At 39.7% G+C, this 20203-nt stretch overlaps 1 protein-coding gene across 1 annotated transcript in view; it reads left to right on the top strand.

Moving 5' to 3' along the window:
- Positions 1-18858, top strand: part of LOC149084049 (uncharacterized) — a 33650-nt gene extending 14792 nt beyond the window's left edge. The window contains exons 4-7 of the mRNA XM_089235440.1: positions 11654-11761; positions 11849-11899; positions 17625-17651; positions 18626-18858. Of these exons, the coding sequence (XP_089091566.1) occupies positions 11654-11761; positions 11849-11899; positions 17625-17651; positions 18626-18751 (312 nt within the window). The 3' untranslated portion in view covers positions 18752-18858. The remainder of the gene's footprint in view (positions 1-11653; positions 11762-11848; positions 11900-17624; positions 17652-18625) is intronic.
- The last annotated feature ends 1345 nt before the right edge of the window (positions 18859-20203 follow it).

The raw sequence follows: 20203 nt of genomic DNA, 5'->3' as shown, positions 1-20203 counted from the left end.
CAGGGTGAATTTCAGCCTTCCAGACCATGAAGCTGATACCAGGGAGAGTCTACAACTTGCGGCTACGTAGGGGTACTAGAAATTCACGAAACTGATACGTCGTTGAACGGCGAACTTTATTGGAGAAACTATAAACACTTAACATGTAAACGTGGTGAATCAATGCCACCCATAATCCAGCTAGCCATCCGATGTAGCTTCGGGAATGATGAAAATCTCCTAATTGTCCAGGAGAATTAAGACGTAGGATGCTTATGGAACAGGAATGTGTGCCTAGAATGAGCTAAAACATCTGGGTGTCCGAACATTGGCGACTTGGACACTTGGACGAGGACCCCATGTGACGCAAACATGACATCGATTCGTCGTTCTACGGCCTACACGACTATAACTTGTGACACCCAACGAACGCCGACGGACCGCCACCAACGGAATTTGATTATCGAGTCCGGAAGTGCCAAGGACGCTATAAGATCAATTTAGATTTCGATTCTTAGATCACGATGCATCATAATTATTCCGTTAATTTATACTCCTGTAATTGGACTTGTTATTCTGTTATATAAATTTATATATATATATACACACACACATATACACATATAATAAAATTCCGGATGCACCCATCTTTCGGGAACGCTTCGATATCTCCTTGAGATGGGAAGCGGGGTATGTCCGGTCCTTCAATATTCAATATAAATTTTACCCAAATGGCTTGTAAGTTACATCTACTTGATAGCTGTCTTCGTAGGGAGAACGACGCGAGTGATTTGATGTTACTTGCGAGCAGGGGGGGGGGGAGGCACTACTATTACTTTTTGATAATTATTCCGACACAACCCTGCTTCTTTTGAGGTGACGGAAGTAAGTTGCTTTGCATCAGTCCGGGGTTGTGAGCGGTTCTATCTATCTATCATATCATTGACTCTGCCTCTTTTGAGGTAACGGAAGTAAGGTGCTTTGCATCAGTCCGGGGCTGTGAGCGGTTCTATCTATCTATCATATCATTGGTGTCGATTCAGTTGAATGTTTACATTTCGGTAGCGCCATCTAGGGGCAACGATTACGATGCCCGTGCGGTGTTAACTAGGCAAGGACAAGTCAGTTTCAATAAAAAGTGGATGTCTGTGTCTGACCAGCACCTCCTAGAGATAGAAGGCCTCCGCAGTCTGCTTGTGACGTCAGTAAGTATTTCATTTTCCCTCAGAATATTCTGGGGAAAAAATTCCCCGCTCGTGCCAGTATCATCGTTGTGAGGAAAAGAAATGATCGGGCTCAGAATTGGCGATTTCCATGCCCCACATCCAATCACTATGCGGTATTTGTGAGCCAATCAGGAAGATTCCACGCCAAAATAAGAAGAAACGAAACAGGATGCTGTGTTTCAAAATGTGGCAAAATCGCTAAGTAGTCTGAATGACGTTTATGGCAAACAGTGCAGAGGCTTTTTATCTCTGGAGGTGCTGGTCTGATACGAGCAAGTCAGGCAAGTGCGTGCTCAAATGGGTAAAAGCAACACCTTCTATAGCAGAAAGACTCGGCGCGAAGCTCGTGACGTCAACTGAAGTACTCCATTTCATCTATGGTAAAGATTTCTCATACATTGGACTGCTATATCCAAAGGCTACAGGTGAAATGGACGACTTCAGTGGCGTCAAAGCTTCACGCGGAGGCTTTTTGCTATAGAAGGTGTTGGTAAAGGTTGTTGAAAACTATAATATTAAGCAGGGCTTTTAGGTTAGGGTATGGCCATGGATGCATAAAGCCCTGAATAATATTCCAAGCGGGGAACTTCAACATCGTCTCTATGAGAGAAATTTCGGTACAAGAGGATTTTATGCGTCGGTAATCGTTTCCGACTGAGCGGTGCCGAATGTATAATTGATTTAGTTTACAGCCAACATTTACAACCATTTTGTTGGATCCAGGGGGGGATCCAAGTCTTTAAAATCAACACGAATCATTTACTGATATTTTTATTATTATTATCAGGGCAGTCTGAATGAATTCTGGAGAAGTGATTCAAACATTTTTTGTGTGTGGGAGCCCCCAGTTTCGTCTTCCTATATATCTTCGGGTTTGGGTTAATAATAAACTTTTATATTAAAAGTGATGACTAATTTACACTGCAGTCGAATCCTGCTATGTGAGTAACTTACCCGGCCCGGGTAGGGGGGGGGGGGTTCCTTACCTCACTTAATGCTCCATACGGGAGTTCCCCGGAGGGAGCATTTATTTTGTCAATGAAAAAAAAAATACATACATATACATCCTACCTCAGAGAGCATCATCAAAATCTCGCGAACAGCAATCTGGTGCCCCTTTGGTCTACAATAAGATATTTTACATAAAAAAAGGATAAGCATATTATTACATTGTCAGCCATATTGTCAGCACATTACTACAAATGAACTATGTATAAATGGATGAGAATTATATATATAGTATTCTATACACTTTTTCCCATCATTTCCTTCATGAGAAATCCAGTCTTTTTTGTTTTTCATTAGTGCCTGAATGGTGATACTTTCATTTCTCAAATTAATATCTTCTCTGTTTCTCTTCCAAGCATTTATATAGTAGACTAGCTGTAATACCCGGCGCTGCCCGGGTTTTCTTGAATGAGGCTTTTTGGATCATGCGATATCTCTCTCTTTCTTTGAGGGACATGCAAACCCTGTCTAAGTTAACCAACATGGCGACTTCCAGCGCGACTCATAAAATAAACAAATCTAGATTTAAAGAAACGTAGAAATGAATATGAATTTTTTTCCTTTTTTAAGGGTGCTAGGCATTTCGATTCCCCCCCCCCCCCTTTTGAACTTCAAGTTATCTATCTCTACTTGTTTCAAGAAATGCTTAATTAAAGCTGTGGAATTCCTTCGATGTACTTTATGGGCTCATAATTAATTTTAAAACAACCTAAACTATATGAATTTATACAGTTACGCGGGGACATTAATTTTCATGCTTGAGAAGATATAAATAAAAAGTTGAAATCAATGTTATTGCATGGATATCCAACGCAAAAGTAGGTCCGGGGCTAATTACTTCCTATTTAATCTCCTGGGCTTCGTATATCTCTAAGCGAACTCAATATTTCAAAAATCTAGAATTCAATAAAAAATGTTTAAAATTATTGATGTGGCGGAAAACCCCACCAAATTTCCGCATTTCCACTGTAAAATCGGCAATTTCAACACTGATTTCTATGGGGGTCATCCTTTTCCTGACCCTCAAAGTGATGCCGATAATGATTATGGCATCTATTCAAAAAGTCTCATTACTGGGAGGATTGAAAAAGTGGCAAACCATTATAAAGGCATATACACGTCTGAAACGCATTGCTAGGGAACCACGGTAACCAAAGTAAACGTTCGGATAGTGATTGTTGAGGCCCAAAAACCATTGTTGCCCGACAGTTTTTTTGCCCATTTGGGGCATTTGCCCTGCTCTGACGAAATTTTAAAGTTGCGTCCTTAGCTTTTTGATCTGCATACTCATTTGTTACGTTCCGATTATGAGCCTTGACCTAATGGAAGACTATATTTTGTTCTTTTCAGCTAAAAATTTCATGTTATGTGTATTTTCATCTTTGTTATTAATTTTTCCTCAATGACTGTAGTACTGATTGACTGTCGCTATAGACGAGGGCACCTTCTCATTTTTATTATTGGGAATGTCTATAATCCTATCAGTCGAACCCTGTTATAACGAACTCCAAGAGACCGAGGAAACTACTTCGTTACAGCGAAATTTCGTTGCATAGGAATTCCAAGTTTTTGCATTGCTCCCATGTAAACTCATCTGCTAGATTGGAAAAGTGTTCGTTAAAACGAGATTTTCGCTGTAACGGTGTTCGTTAAAACGGGATTTGACTGCAGTATATTTAATTAGCGTTTATTAAAAAGCTATTAGTAACAAACTTTTTAGTTAAATTTTTTTTCTCGTTGGTTTGTTCTTTTATGATGATGGTTCTAAGGGGCCGTTCAAGTATTACGTAATCATCGATGGGGGGGGGGGTGTGTGTTTCCGATTTGCTGACTTTTGATGACAAGGGGGTAAGGGGGAGTTTAGATAATGCTTACGTCATCAACCATCCTTTATGAAAATATGAGTTAGGATTCAGAGAGGCAGAGCTGATGACGAAATTTTGCTGACAAGGGGGGAGAGGGGGTCAAAAATGGCTGAAAATTTGCTTACGTAATACTTGAACGGCCCCTAAGTCAAAACTTCGTCAACAAAAACACCGTCCCGGCGCCAGGTCTAGAACCCTGTCAGCCCCGGCCTTGTGGGGGCCATGAAAATAATGGATGGGCGGAGCGATTTTACTTTTATCTTGACGGGACGAGTGCAAGTGAACCTGCACTTGGCTACGTGGCAATGAATGAATGATTTCATGAATGAATTCATTCATTCATTGGCTACGTGGCAGCATCAACGGTAAATTATACATTTTCTGGATTTTTGACGATGCTTTTGTCAGAGAAGTTTTGACGCCGTAGCGTGATAAATTCAGCAAAAAATTATTACTCCTCCAAGACTACCATTGCTCAGTAACAACCAATACCGTGCACTGGGATACCCAGGGCCGTCTCAATAGCATCACGGACCTTCAGGCAATATAATATTCCAGGATCGCCTTCTATTTGGCTGGAAATACCGACCTAGCGATTTACAAACTTTTTAGAACCATAGCACCAGATCTCATCACATTAGGGGTCATTAAAGTATTACGTCAGCATCGAAGGGGGGGGGGGTTTGAAGGTTGCGTACGTCATCAACCACATCTTTTTGAAGATATGAAATATTCTAAGCTGCTGACGAAATTTTGCTGACAGGAGGGGATTATAAAAAAACTAGAGTTGCTGCTCGGATTTCGTCACGATCGGTCGCATGTAGCTTTCTCTCCGTCAGTAGTATAACGGAAGTCTTCGGCAACGACCAACCGTTGGCCTAATGGATGTCTGCAATGCGGCATAACGGTCATCCTGAGTCTTCGCTTGCTAATTGTGTTTTCGCTCCAGTGTTACGCCTGCCCTCTTTTTAATTATTATTTTATTTTTTTGGAGTCCCATGTGCAATCTCTGCGGCTATTCACCTGCTAAGTTGCTGGATTTCAAGGAGTAGAGTCCATATGTACAAACATCCAGTTTAGGATTGTGATTGGTAATCGTCAGAGTGGAGGTGTCACCAACGGATATTCCAACGGTCGTTTTTCATGCAGTTTTATGGTGATTTCAGTGCTGTGTGTGTGTGCTCAACAGTGTTTTCCCCCCTCCCCAGTGATACGTCTGCCCCATTTTTGCCCCTTTTTCTTAGGTTTTTTGTGATTTCAAACCAAGGTAAGTTCTGTTTTATAATTACTCAGTGCTATGGGGAAAATCTGTCCTTTCTCAAACATTGATGACATTTCTGTAGTCAAACGATTGAGTGCCTTAGCTGCAGATTATGCTGACTCAGGTGAGAGTAGAGATAACGTTGTATTTGATTGGATTAGGGAAAAGTACAAGGAAGGTAACGATGTTAACAAAAATGATGAATGTGATATTGCTGATAATTTTGTTGAACTGTTCTCAGTGTATGTTATGCTTTTGGATACTGATAATAACGAGGAAAATTCGGTACATGATCTTTTGTTGTCCACAGCTCAAACCCTTTTTGATGGGTTAAATACCTCTTCTTGTAAGCATAGTATGAATCAAAAATTTCGAAGTGTGAAAAAGCCAATTGATACCCCCTCCGCAGACCCTTCACCTGAAAAATCTCAAAGCAAAAGGGTCAAGAAACTGAAAAAAAAGAAAAAGAATCAGATACATGATTCAAGTGTTAGCAGCTCTGCTTCCTTGTTGGATAGTATTACCCCTTCAAAAGGTATTAAGCAGGTAAAGGGCGAACTTTATATGGCTGAAACACCATGTAAAAAGGCCAATAAAAGGACTAAAAAGAACAAGGCCCTTAACAAACAACTTGATAAGTTCCAAAATTCGGGATCAGCTGGGAAACATCAGCTAGATTGTGATAATAACAGTAGTTTTCATCTTGTACCCAATGAAGTGGAGGCTACCCCTCCCGTAGGAAAAAGTGATGGTGATCAAAGTAAGAATGACTGTAACGACACATCTTCTACTGACTCATCTTCTGATTGTGACACACATTCTTCACAAACATCATCAACTTTTTCAGTCGAAGGAAACGAATCTTCACATATAAATGCGACACAGCAAATTGAAAATAACACTAAACAGGAACAAACAGTAGAGCAACAATTGCCTAGTAGTGTTAACTCTGATTTGGCTAATCAGCCTAATGACAACAATGGCTTTACTGTTGTAAGTAGGAAAAAGAAAAAGACTAACATTCCACCGATTATTTTGACTTCATGGGGAAACAACTGGATTGTTGATTTCAGCGAAATTAAAGCTGTATGTGAGTTTCCCCCCCAACAAAAGCCAACGGACAACAAAATAACCTTCCAAGTTTTTTCAGAACTTGATCATAGGAAGGTAACAAAAATTTTTGATGACAAAAAATTCAGATATTATACTTATCAAACAAATAGCAACAGAACCTTAAAGTTTGTCATTAGAGGGTTACCTGCAAATGTTAACCCCCTTGACATTAAAGCAGACATTGAAAGGCAGGGTATACCAGTGGTCAAGGTTTGTAATATGAAAAATTATTCAAATGGGAGACCTTTCCCACTTTTTTGGTAGAAGTTTTTATTGAACATAAGCATTTTGCTAATCTAACATGCATAGGTGACATCAACATTAGTATCGAAAGATACAGAGGAATACAGTCTCCCTTGCAGTGTAGGAACTGTCAAAAGTACGGGCACAGCAGTTATTTTTGCAAGGACCTCCCTGCGTGTGCATTTTGTTCAGGGTCTCATGAGACTCGGAATTGTACTCATAAAGGTGATAAATCTAAATTGAAGTGTCTTTTATGTGGTGGCCCTCACACGGCTACATATTCTGGATGTAGTGCTAGACCTGAAGTGCCAGGGAAAAAAGGCAGGATTTTTGAATCTAAACTGCCTGTATCACTTAGGGGCCCTTCGATGGAAGAATTTCCAACTCTCCCTTGTCAAGATGAAGACAACTTTAACATAGGACACAGCTCATTATTCATAAGATCTACTAATAACACAAACATTTCACCTAATTCTGATAAAACACATGACAGAAACATGGAATCTGAAATTTCAGAACTAAGGAAAAAACAAGAATTTTTGCATTTTACTGTTAGGAAAGGGCAACATCCCTTAGGACGAGGTAAAGTGATTAAATCAATTGATGATATTTACCGAGAATTGCATCAAAAATTGTATAAAAATGTGATGAACCAGCTTATTATATACACAGAAGAGCTGGACATGAGTGACATCGACATGGTCAATGATGATAGCTATCATACCTCAAATGAGGAAGTGGACTTTTCTAATCAAAATGCTATCTCACTGGCTAAAAAAACACACGGTGATCATTCCAACTCTGATAACCTGTCTAAAAATTGCACGGACACTGAAAATTTAATCAACAATTTTGGAAAATTGTTGGAAGGGGCTAACATTGACAAAAACAAGATTCAACAAATACTCTCAGTTTTGATTACTATTCTAATATCGCCTAACAATAGCTCAAACAATTGATGCTCCTCCCAGGCCACTCATTGTAATGGCCTGGAATGCTAATAGCCTTAGAGGCTCCAAACACTTATTTACTCAAATGCTTTTTGATTATCAAGTAGATATTGCACTTATCAATGAAACTTGGTTCCTTCCCAGCACGGTTTTCAACATAGGTGGTTATCAATGCGTCCGACGGGATCGACTACATAACCGGGGGGGAGGAGTCTGTATATTTATTAAAAATTGTATTCCCTATCAACAAATTATTCTTTCTGATTCTACTGATATTGAATCTGTGGCGGTCTCTATTCATATAAATAGAGTATCAATGGACTTTTGTGCAATTTATAAACCGCCTAATAACAGCTTGGACTTAAATTTGTTAAAAGAAATATTCAACACCAGCTCACCTGTTCTAGTAGCAGGTGACTGGAACTGCAAGTCATCTCTGTTTTTCTCGAAGTCAACAAATAGAAATGGTAAAATTCTTAGGAAATTCTGTATTGACAATTTTCTTCAAGTAATCTCTTCCCCTCAGCCAACTCATTTCCCTGGCCAAAACAGAGGAACGCCTGATGTCATTGATTTTGGTCTAGCAAAAAATTTTTTGTACGATATACAAATGTATACTAAGGCAATTTTGTATTCTCCTCACAATCCCCTGTTCTTCAACATTGACTTTTTAATACCCAGAAAAAGGCTTTTGGTAAATCACATTGACTGGAATGCTTATAATGACAGACTTTCTTCAACCGCACTAAACACTGTTGATAACCCAAACAGTGATGACATTGACCAAGCTGTTGATAATTTGACCCATCTTATTAATGACTCAATTAAAGCCTCTTCTACTCAAAAAATCAAATCTGAGAATCAATTTGGCTTGCCTAAAGAAATTTTGGATAAAATTAGGCATAAAAACAAAGTTAGGAAAAAGTGGCAGAGGTACAGAGGTGCCTTAGACAGAATAATTTTAAACAGACTCCAAAAGGAGATCAAAAAAGAAGTTGCATCTCACATCAATGACCGTTTTTCTGACTTTGTGGGTAATGCTACAGCAGAAAACGGCAATTTATGGAAAGCTTGGCGGATATGTAAGCCCAAAACTACACGAATTAACAAAATTAAAAAGACAGACAACACAATTGTTTACACAGATCAGGAAATTGCTGAAGCATTCGCAACTACTTATGAAGGGCAATTTTCACCCAATAGGAATCAGCCTAACAATACTAAACTGCGGCTTCGTAGAAAAGTCGCACAATTTATTCACTTTCACACAAATAATTCTACATGTCACATGGATCTAACAACTAATGATGAAATCAGCTCAATCATCAACTCATTGGATGTCAAAAAAGCACCAGGTGCTGATGAAATTAGCAATAAGGCCTTGAAGTGCCTGCCAGAAAATATCATTACTCACATAACAGAAATTTTCAACAGGGCTTTAACATTAAATTATTTTCCAAAACCTTGGAAACATTCTGTTATAAAAACAATTCACAAAGCTGGGACTGACCCACTTATGGCACAAAACTTCAGACCAATAAGTTTACTGAGCAACTGGAGTAAAATCTTTGAAAAGATTGTCGCAAATAGACTTACACAATTCATCAATGAAAATCATTTAATTAGACCCGAACAGCACGGGTTTCGGCCTGATCACTCTTGTGTGACACAGCTGGTTAGAGTCTCAGAGTTCATAAATGAAGCTTTTAACAATTTTGATTTTGTGGCTGCATCATTCTTAGACATAGCAAAAGCATTTGACCGTTGTGATTATGCAACATTGCTTTCCAAACTCATCGACTTAAATATGCCTCCGTATATGGTCATATTCTTCTATCACTATCTTTTAGGTCGAACTTTTCAAGTAAAAATTCAAAATACACTTTCTTCAATAAAACAAATTCATGCCTCTGTGCCTCAGGGCAGTGTGTTGGGGCCACAACTGTTCCTGCTATACATTAATGACATACCTTGTCCCCAAAATGGCATAATATCTTTATTTGCAGACGACTGTGCAGTTTTGTGCAGTAGCAGGGATGCAAATCAGGCCTTCAACAATTTACAAGAAACCATGGATGAAATAGAATATTGGTGTGATCAATCTGCCATCCAACTGAATAGTGACAAATGCAAATTTTTATGGTTCACTAGACGTCGTAAAATTCCGGACAGACGACTTCAAATTGGTACACAATCTTTAAGCCCTGTTAGACAAATAAAATACTTGGGCTGTATCCTCAACAAAAATCTATCTTTCTCTTCACACATTGATCATGTAATAAACAAATCTAATAGAATTATGGGTATGCTCAATCGCATCACATTTCCACAGGCAACACTTTCATTAAAGAACAAAATTATTCTTTTTAAATCCATAATAAGGCCTACTCTACTCTATGCTTCGCCAGCTTGGGCGCATGCTTGTAAAACGAATATCAAAAAACTACAGACTATGCAGAACAAAATACTCAGAAGATTTGTTGGAGCCCCTTGGTTTGTTCGCGGAATAAACATCAGACAAGACTTGGACATACCTCACATATTCACATACATTAAGAAATTAAACAATGATCAATTCGAGCGAATGTTTAGTTCCCAATTCGAACATCTGAGGGAAATTGTTGACTATGATGCTGACTGCTTAAGGAAATATAGGAGGCCCAAACAAATTGGGCGCCTTACATGGGAGAATTTGTAAAGATGCTTTCTTCTACAAATCTCATTGTATACATACTATTTTAATACATAAATTCTCTCATTCAATTGTATATACTCACATTACTTGCATACTATGTATCTATCCACTTTTGACATTTATTCGCATCTATTCGATTTGTATCTTCTCATTATTGAATTTGTGTATATGTACATATATTTCCCAATTGAACTTGCATATTGAACTTCACCTGCATATGATGTACATTTGAAAAAGGTGTAAAAAAAAAAAGAGCAGAAGACTATTTTTGAACTTTGGATTGTTTTGCTTACATAAAATTTGTCAATAGTAAATCCCCATTAATTTCTGATGCACTGAGTTGAAACAGAACTTTATTACCTGTATTGCATTTTTGATGTTACAGCTGGGGTTTTTGCGTCACGACTCCCATGTGATGTTTTTTCCCCATTCCACTTCGAATATATGTTGCTAGCTGCAGATTGTGTGACCTGCTTCTGTGAACTGTGATGACATTTGCCTGCTTCTGTGAACTGTGATGACATTTGCCTGCTTCTGTGAACTGTGATGACATTTGCCTGCTTATAGCCAGATCATGACTTTTCACCAATTTGACCAGTTCTTTTTACATGCACTACACATTCATGCAAACACATATCTATCTACAAACATGTACACATTTTCTTCTTCACAGGCCTTCTTGGCCAGTTTTTATGCCGGCAGTTGGCCCTCGCGGGCTGGGAATCGGCTTAAAGTTCAATTCTGGTCTGGTCTGCTGACAGGAGGGGAGAGGGGAGGGGTCAGTGTTTTGCCGACGACTTTTGTTGACAGGGGGGGGGGGAGAGGGGGTCAAAATGGCTGGAAATCTGCTTACGTAATATTTGAATGGCACCTTATGGATTTCCGGTATGCAGCCGAGATCCCTGGGCCTTGTCCTTATGACCCATTAAGACGGCCCAAGGGTTACTCCTTTCATTCAGATAAAAACGAAATCGGGGAAAAAATAGTCGATATCTGTTAATGTTATACGTTAATAAATACCCTCCGTTGTGAAAGTACCCCGTTAAGAAATACTGCATGCGTATTAAATGCGACTCTATTCAAGTTGGGGAAATGAAAATACGTTTAGATAGTGACGCCATCTGTTATGAACATATTTACTTCAAGTTGTCGAGATTGTGCGTATGAGCATTATCGATTCTAAGGGTTCAGAATCGGGAAACCCGAAAGTAATACCGAAATTTTTTCGACACGGACTCTTGTCATCTTTTCATTTTTTAAAGTTTTTCGACATGAAATTTTTTTTTTGCATTGACAGTCTCATATTTGTCCAGGTTCGAGATGGCAGCGCCAGATGTGCATCTAAGGCAGCGCCCTCTAGCGACGGTGATATCGAAATTTTCCTGAGACAAGCTTGTAGAAACATTTCTTTATTCCATGTGGTATGTATGTTCATTCCAATTTCAATATTGACATATTTAGATGAGTATTTTTTACTGCCCTCTCATAATGTTATTGTCATTTCACAGTTTGACGACTGCTACGAAGCATTAGAAGAAGACGAAAAATTCCGGAAAGCGGTAAGTGATAGGGTTACCAGACGTCCGTGATTTTTTTTGAAACTCGTGTCCGTACTGTCAGAGACGGAGTTATGGTTTTTTGACACTTTCAGCTCGTATACAAACTTTGCCTTCCTTCTCCCACTGCGGTCTAATTTTCTCGACCGCTCATTAATCAAAATTTGCTACCTCGGGTTATATTCTGCGCAGCGCCCCTCCCCCCTCCCCCGACGAAAAGAGTCACTCTTTTCATCACTCCCATGATTGCTCAGTTTCTTGATAAATTTTTTGTCACCCTCACATCAAAATTGACTTCTATCACTCTTTACGTCACTCACATGCTTGCACACTTTCTTGGTCGATCCTTTGGTAGTTCGCTCTTGGGGGACAGAGCCGGAACCATGTTCTGGTCTGGTGGTAGTTCGTTGGCTGGTCAGTCACTCTCTTTAGTCCCTCCCATGTTTACGGACTCTTTATGTCATTCTTTCTCGGACCATTTCGGTAAGTTTGATAAATTTCCCTAAATTTATCATTTTTACCAGCGGTTATGCATAATACCCGAGCATCGTTGACAAATATGATAAATCGCACAAAATTCAAGACATTTATCAGTTATAATGCATAATCACCATTTCGTATTGGTAAATATGATAAATCGATCTCATTGCCGTGATAAGATTTGTTATGTATATAACCGAACTTCTGAGTCAGATTCTCAACCTGATATACTACTTCACCAAACACCAACTCTGGCCATATCGCTATATTGCAATTTACTGCCATTAGTGAGATGGGTTGGAAGTGAAGGCGCTGTCTATCGGTGGTCGCCTCGAGTTCGTTAGGGAAAATATCTTATCTACATCCTCCCTTGGGTTCGAACCCGGGACCCAGACAACAACCTTCACGATGGTGGACGAGCATCTTACCACCATGCCACTCGGGCACAACCTGTGATATACTGAACTCAATTTAAGGAATTGTTCTGAATATCCCCGTGATAAATCCAATAACTAACTCCTACTTGACGAATTCTTAAATCAGACCTCAATATAACGAACTTCCATTCAACAAATTTCACGATCGTACCACGATTTAAGGGGATTGGTGCACGCAAATTTTCCAATTTTTAAATACTATGAAATTTTCTGCGTCTAACTGTGTTAAAGATTTTGTTCCAGCTGTATTAAAAGTATTTTAATGTATTTTTATACAAACTGCAGGCAGGCATTACACATGCTAATGTTTTTCACTAAAATGCGTTTTTCTCAAAACTAAGTTTTTAGTTAGATAAGGAGCATTTTTTCGAACACCGCTCATTCAAATGACGTGAAACTTTTTGTGTCTCTCAACACTATAGTGTTACACACTTTAACAAGAGGACTTTTTTATTAAAATTATTTTAAAAATTTTTATGGCACGAAATATGGGCAAATTTTGATGATTTTTGAAAAAGTTGCATATTGTTCGAGTTAAATTCAGATAAAAACATAACCAACAATTAAAATCCTAAAAGCTCGTCTTAAAGTATGTAACAGAATAGTGTTGAGAGACACACAAAGTTTCCACGTCATTTGAATGAGCGGTGTTCGAAAAAATGTTCCTTATCCTAACAAAAAACATAGTTTTGAGAAAAACGCATTTTAGTGAAAAACATTAGCATGTGTAATGCCTGCCAGCAGTTTGTATAAAAATACATTAAAATACAGGTATAGCAAAAACTTTGATTTAGTTAGACGCAGAAAATTTCGTAGTATTTAAAAATTGAAAAATGGGGAAATATAAAATTTGCGTGAACCAACCCCCTTAACGATCTTTCATTCAACAAATTCTTCGTTTTAACCAATTTTTACAAGTTTTTGAGTGGAAGCAATCAGACCACCCCCCCCCCCAATATAACACACTCTTATTTAACGAATTCTACAATCGGACCCTGATATACTCATGTGGGTTTATTTTTGTTACAATATCTCTGTTATGCATAATCACCGGCAGAAGCGATAAATTTCAAGTTCAGTATTTATCAAGTTTACCAACGACGCTTGGATGTTATGCATAATCACCGGTAAAAGTGATAAATTTATCAAACTTACAAGACGATTGGTGATTATGCTTAATAACCGTTTATTACGCATAGCAACCGAAATATCACATTTATCGTAACCTGGATATAGTTCGCGGGCAAAAAAATGGTGTCTACCGTTTTGAGTGTATTTAAAACCATTATTCAGGAACACGTTTCGAGGGCCGCATTTGGCTCGCGAACCGGACTTTGTGCACTCCCGATCTAAAGGCCCGTTTACACGAGGCAAGCGCTTTAGTGGGCAACTTAATTTTAACTTACCGATTCTTCTTGAAAGTGTCCACACGTATAAGTGGCAAGTAGATGCTCATTGGATAATTTTTACGGAGGCGAGCGCAGTTAGCGCATGCGCGCTTCAGTCTACTCAAATCCACGGAGAGAGAGAGACGCAACGTGCGGGAGTATAATAGTAATAATTTTTTATTTATCTGTCATTCAGAGAGGTGCTTTTTTTAAAGCTCGTAGCTTTCGTAACGATGGATGAAGATGATCAGGTAGAACTTAAGAATACTGTGATCAGAGCCACATTAAATGATATTTTTTTTAAAGAATATAAATTTATTCACTTAAATAAATTTATTCAATAAAAAAGGAGAAACTATATCACTTGCGCGAGATCAACACACTGAGCAAGAAGTAGGTCACGCAAGGGAAACAGTTCGCTTGTCCCCTTTTTTCGCTTCTGCACCCACGTAAGGGGGGCGAGAGATGACGCCACAGGGGAAAAAAGAATACACAACATATTATAAACTTATGTAAGTCATCGAGAAGAAATATAAGATTTCTGTATTTCTCGTCCAAGTTGTAAATATCGATTATATGATATTTTAATCGAAGTTGAAGAGGAGATAAATTATGAATTACGTAAGCCGAAAATATGGGAGAAGATTCTTGGCATTCGTAGGAAATTCTAAGGGTTAAAAATTAAATAATCAAAATTCATTAAACAAAAATTATTTCCAAATTTTCGAAATCATTATTATTTTTTTAATTTAATCTATAGATGGCATCTTTATGTTAAATATTTGATCATGTATTTTTACAACAGATGACAGCAAATTCGTTCTAGACGAGAGAAATATTCGAAACCCCCCCTCCAGTTTTTAATATATAAATCCTCCCCACCAGATAAAAAAAATTGAAGGTTCAAAAATATATAACTCCTGACATTACGTCGACAGAATATTCTACAGCTTTTTCCAACATCGAATAATTTTTAGCTTGTTTGTTAAGGTAATTTCCTTTTCTATAGTTTAACAAACATTCATGGCGAAGATATTTTTCAATAAACTTGAAGGTTGTGTCCTCTGGCCACCTCACCATCCAATATTTCGGCGGAATTCTAGCGAAACTTCAGGAGACGACGGAGTATGAACAGGTTCACGCTTGAGATCAAAATAAACCCCTCCAGCGCGGCAGGTCACTCCCACTGGCGCATGCGCATACGTCTACTTAACCGGGAAAAATAGAACCGTTCTTATCTGACTTACCAACTAAATCACTTCTGCACTTGCGCACTTGTCAACTAAAGCCGTGTAAACGGCCCTTAACGCGAAGGAAAATAGTCAACATCCCATTGTCACTCTTCATGACGTGAACAGGGTTGCCATATTTTGGCAACTGCTCAAGTGCGTTGATGCACGTATCTTGCGAATGAATGGGTTGTGACCCTTTGTTCCATTGAAAAAACCGTTTGTATATTAACGTGTTCTGCCCCCTCTCCCCACCTCCTTCCCATTTTGGCCGTAGATTTCTGGTACTCCCTGCATAATTTAGTAGTGCTATTGGTTGAAAACGGACAACCTTTTTTTAAAAATTTGGCTAAAATCAGCGGTACTCGGTAAAAATTGGCTGCGTGTCTAGTCTTGGTCTGATTGAAATCTTATCATGGTAATTACAGCATCTGGACTACCAAAGTCCAGTTTCTATTTTCATTGATGACAGCAATCATCTTATCATTTCTATTCCATGGCAGGTATACAAAGATTAGTACAATGTTACATAATTGATGAATATTGGCTGAATGTTTTGCGTTTCCCTCGTAAAATATTTTTTGGCAGCCGCCGTTGTTATATATTATCTCCCACTATTTTAGAGGGAAATTTTTCGAATCTATAAGAAAAAGACATAAAAAGGACAAAAATGATCTAAAGATGGCATTGCCTGTACTACTACTACAATGATGAAATTTGAAATTTGATTTTTTGTCCCATTCATTTACACTTGGGAAATGGCATTCCGTTGTCATCAGAGACTCAAGCACGCTTTGGCCAATCAAGTTGATACTGAGTAGTTAGTTCAGCATCAAGCAGATACGCATTTATGGTTTCGCCGCCTGTGGGCTACGTGAATTTTGCCGCCCTTCTCCCATTCTAGTCTAATTTCCTTGACTACGCTTTCCTCGAATTCGCCGCCTTGTGCTATAACCCGCTTTTTCTTCTCCCCACTCCTGCAAGTACACCCGTGTCTCTGTTTTAGTCACACATGCCTGCATACTGTTTTGTTACTTACATGCTTGCACACTATTTTCGTCAATTACATACTTGCACAAGCTGTAAGCCACTCATTCGGTCAATTCCATACCAAGCTGTAAGTCACTCATTCGGTCAATTCCATACCAAGCTGTAAGCCACTCATTCGGTCAATTCCATACCAAGCTGTAAGCCACTCATTCGGTCAATTCCATACTTGCACACGCTGTAAGCCACTCATTCGGTCAATTCCATACTTGCACACGCTGTAAGCCACTCATTCGGTCAATTCCATACTTGCACACGCTGTAAGCCACTCATTCGGTCAATTCCATACTTGCACACGCTGTAAGCCACTCATTCGGTCAATTCCATACTTGCACATGCTGTAAGCCACTCTTTCGGTCAATTACATACTTGCACATGCTGTAACCACTCTTTTGGTCAATTACATACTTGCACATGCTGTAACCACTCTTTTACCAATGCACATGGCTGTAACCACCATTTACACGTTTTCTCTTGGTCATTCTTTTGGTCATTCACGTACTTGCCCGCGTTCTAGCTTACTATTTTTAGTCACATGCTTGCACATAAGCTCTAGGTCATTCATTATGTAGGTCACTCTTTCGCCCACTCACGTGCTTGCAATTTCTCTAGGGCACTCTTTTCATCACTCGCTGACTTAGTCCCCTTACTGTCTCGGCAGCCGGGCCGTCTTAAGAGCACCACTGGTCCTTGGGAAAAGTGGTGTTTTTGAGGCCCCTACCTGACTACACATGCTTATCCGCAACCAATTTACACGCTTACTCTCGAAATTTTTAACAGGATCTCATGTTATGAGCCCCCTCCCCTCTGCTCTTGAGGGCCCTCGTGTAGGCCAGTGAGTTAAGACGGTACTGCTCAGCAATTACAAATTTTGCCGTCCTTCTTCCATTCTACTAATTTTCTCGGCCGCTCATTCCTTAAATTTTCACCCCCCCCCCGAATTTGAAACCATAGGCTATAGCCCGCTAGGTTCCCCCCCCCCACTTCGCGTAAATTCACCACTGGCATCAAGAGTTATGGCCAATACGTGACGTATTAAATAGAACCACTTATCTTGATACATATGAAATTATTCACAATGTTGAAGATGTTTTATGGGTTTTCCTGTGGGTTATAGTTAACATCTATCCCCCCTCTTTCATTTCAGATGGAATCTGGGAGCCCAGGAGCCGTGGTAAGCAATTTGAACGTGTTTAAAATGGCCTACATGTACTAAAAATTTACATGCCATAAGTTAACCCTTTAAGCGGCATTGACGAGATATCTCGCCTCCTTAAAAGAGCCTCTTATTTTAGCATTGATAATTTTCTTTCTCTTTCAACCACATTTACCACTTTTCCTTTTTAACAGACACATACATGGACACATACCCTTTAACCTCCACACCGGGCCTTCTTAAGGGCACCACTGGTCCTTGGGAAGTGAGATCCGGTTAAATACCTCCCACATTACACGGGGAGTCTTGATTTTTGATGTGACCCCCCAGACTTAAGACTTATAGTTGGTGCCTTACATCTATATCCAAGATCAAGAATGTTCAAACAGTTTGAAAAATTGAAAGTACAGTGCAACTTCAGTTTCACGATCAGCGCTTTTTCCTTCTTCGTGTAATGTTAACCTTGTTATTACGCGTTACCTTCACTTCCACTGTATTGGCAAATTTATCACCAGATGGGTAAAGTGTTACCAAACGAGATCTATTGGAAAAGTTGTTTACCCAAAATCAACGCTTTTTTGCCAAAATGTGGTAATTTTTTTTTCTCAAGGTTACAGTATTGCTATCAGCTTAAAAACGCCAAGTTATTCGTTTGGTGCACGATCGGCGAATTTGGCAGGATTACGATGGAAAGTTACGTCCGATACATTTAATGCATTATAACTCCGTAATTTATTGGTCAAATCAAGAAACTGAAAACACTTTTCCATATTAGTTTTCCACAAGGAATCACGCGTGTAATTATTGGGTGGTCGATAGTGTCCACCGTACGCGGAGATAGACTTGAAAGTCTGGGGGGGGGGAAAGGTCATTATTACTGGGGGGGGGCACGATGATGATGATGTCAATTCATATGTACACATTAGATCTGTCGACTCCACTTTGGACGCTACTCTTTACGTACTAAAATTCGGATCATGCTCATTCGACAGGAATGTTACGAGAGCGTCATGGACAAATACAATATCCACCTCGAGGATGACGATGACGACGAGCATTTCCACCACAATGCGACAGCCCGGAAGCGGAACGAAACCGAATCTGATTGGATGTATTGAAATGGACTCAATCGAAAGATGATTGGACTAAAAAAACGATACGGAATTGCGGAAGTTTATAGTTGCCTGCTTTCTTTCCGATATCAATAAATGAATTCATTTGAGTATATCGTCCGTCTATTTATTATTTTTCTATTACGTCGACCGCCTATTATATTTCAGCACGGGGGGGGGGGGTCTACGGACCACCACCTTTGAGGTCTTTGGGAAGCCTTCAGTCAGGGCCGTCTCAACTCATGTGCCGCGTTAATGACAGCCTACTGTACTTACAAAAGTGACTGAGTGAGCGAGAGAATACCCGTATGAATGACCAAGTGAATGATCGACCGATTTAGTGAGTAACGCTATTAGTGAGCGGGTGAGTTACCAACTGAGTGAGTGATTGATAAAGTGACTAAGTGAGTGGGTAAGAGAGCGATTACGTGACCGTATGAGTGGCCAAGTGAGACGAACGCTGTTAAGACAGAGCTGCGTTCAGGGGGAGCTTGAGCTTGGGAGACAAAAAAGGATCACATCATGATTTTTGTATACTGAATATTATTCTGAAAATGAATGCGCGGTCTTTATTGGTATTGGGGGGAGGTAAAGTGCCGTAATCAGAAATTTATTGCGGAGTATAGGACGACTTCCGACTTCTTTCTTTCAAACAGAGCACAACTCAGGTCTATCTAACGCCATCTATGGGCAATTTACTACCTAGTGAGTTGTGCCGGAGGCATACGTGTGTGTACCTAAGTCTGAGTGCGTATCCAGTGTTGTGTCAGATTTGTCAGTGCTGCCATATATATTTCATTAGTGACTTGTAATGATTGAATTACATTTGTACTGTTTGTAGGTCTGTTGCTGTCTGTGGCAAGACTTTTTTAAGGGGGGGGGGGGTGGAGGATCAGTTCACATTCGCGTCTCAAAGTTGGAAACCACGGAAAGCCAACTTCAGCTGACCCTCACTGTGGTGACGGTGGGGTTTGAACCTGGGACCACTCTACCACCGCAGCGGAGGAGTAGGACGACTGGTATTTCGGCGGTGGGAACAAAATGATTGAACAATGGCTTAAAAATGTTTTTTTCCAAATCAGTCGTTTTCCCACATTTCGGTTGGTGGAGGGACCAGAACCTACCGGATCCTGAACCTTGCTCCTACGGCTCTGTAGGGGTCTGTCTGCAAAAGCGGATACAGAACGGGATCTTAAACGGGGCGGTTCACCTTCACCCTCCCGCCCATGCCAATATTACAATGTTTCCTTTGAACGGGATAGAACGTGGGTAGAACGTGAAAGGTTGCGAACTCGTGCATTGAGAAGTAGATTAGTACCGTCGGGATGGCCTGATGGCCTAGGCCTAGTTGTCAATCAGAATCAAGAACGGAACTAGTGGGAGGAGGGGGGAGGGGAGGCAAATGCCTCGAGTGACAAATTTTAGGGGAGGGGAAACGAAAAACCTGCATACAATATA

The sequence above is a fragment of the Pholcus phalangioides genome, unplaced genomic scaffold (genome assembly GCF_987345545.1).
Source record: "Pholcus phalangioides strain wild (caught in Gottingen) unplaced genomic scaffold, Ppha-v1.0 ptg000008l_1, whole genome shotgun sequence".
NCBI classification, from domain to species: domain Eukaryota; kingdom Metazoa; phylum Arthropoda; class Arachnida; order Araneae; family Pholcidae; genus Pholcus; species Pholcus phalangioides.
This window is presented reverse-complemented; position numbering and strand designations above follow the sequence as displayed.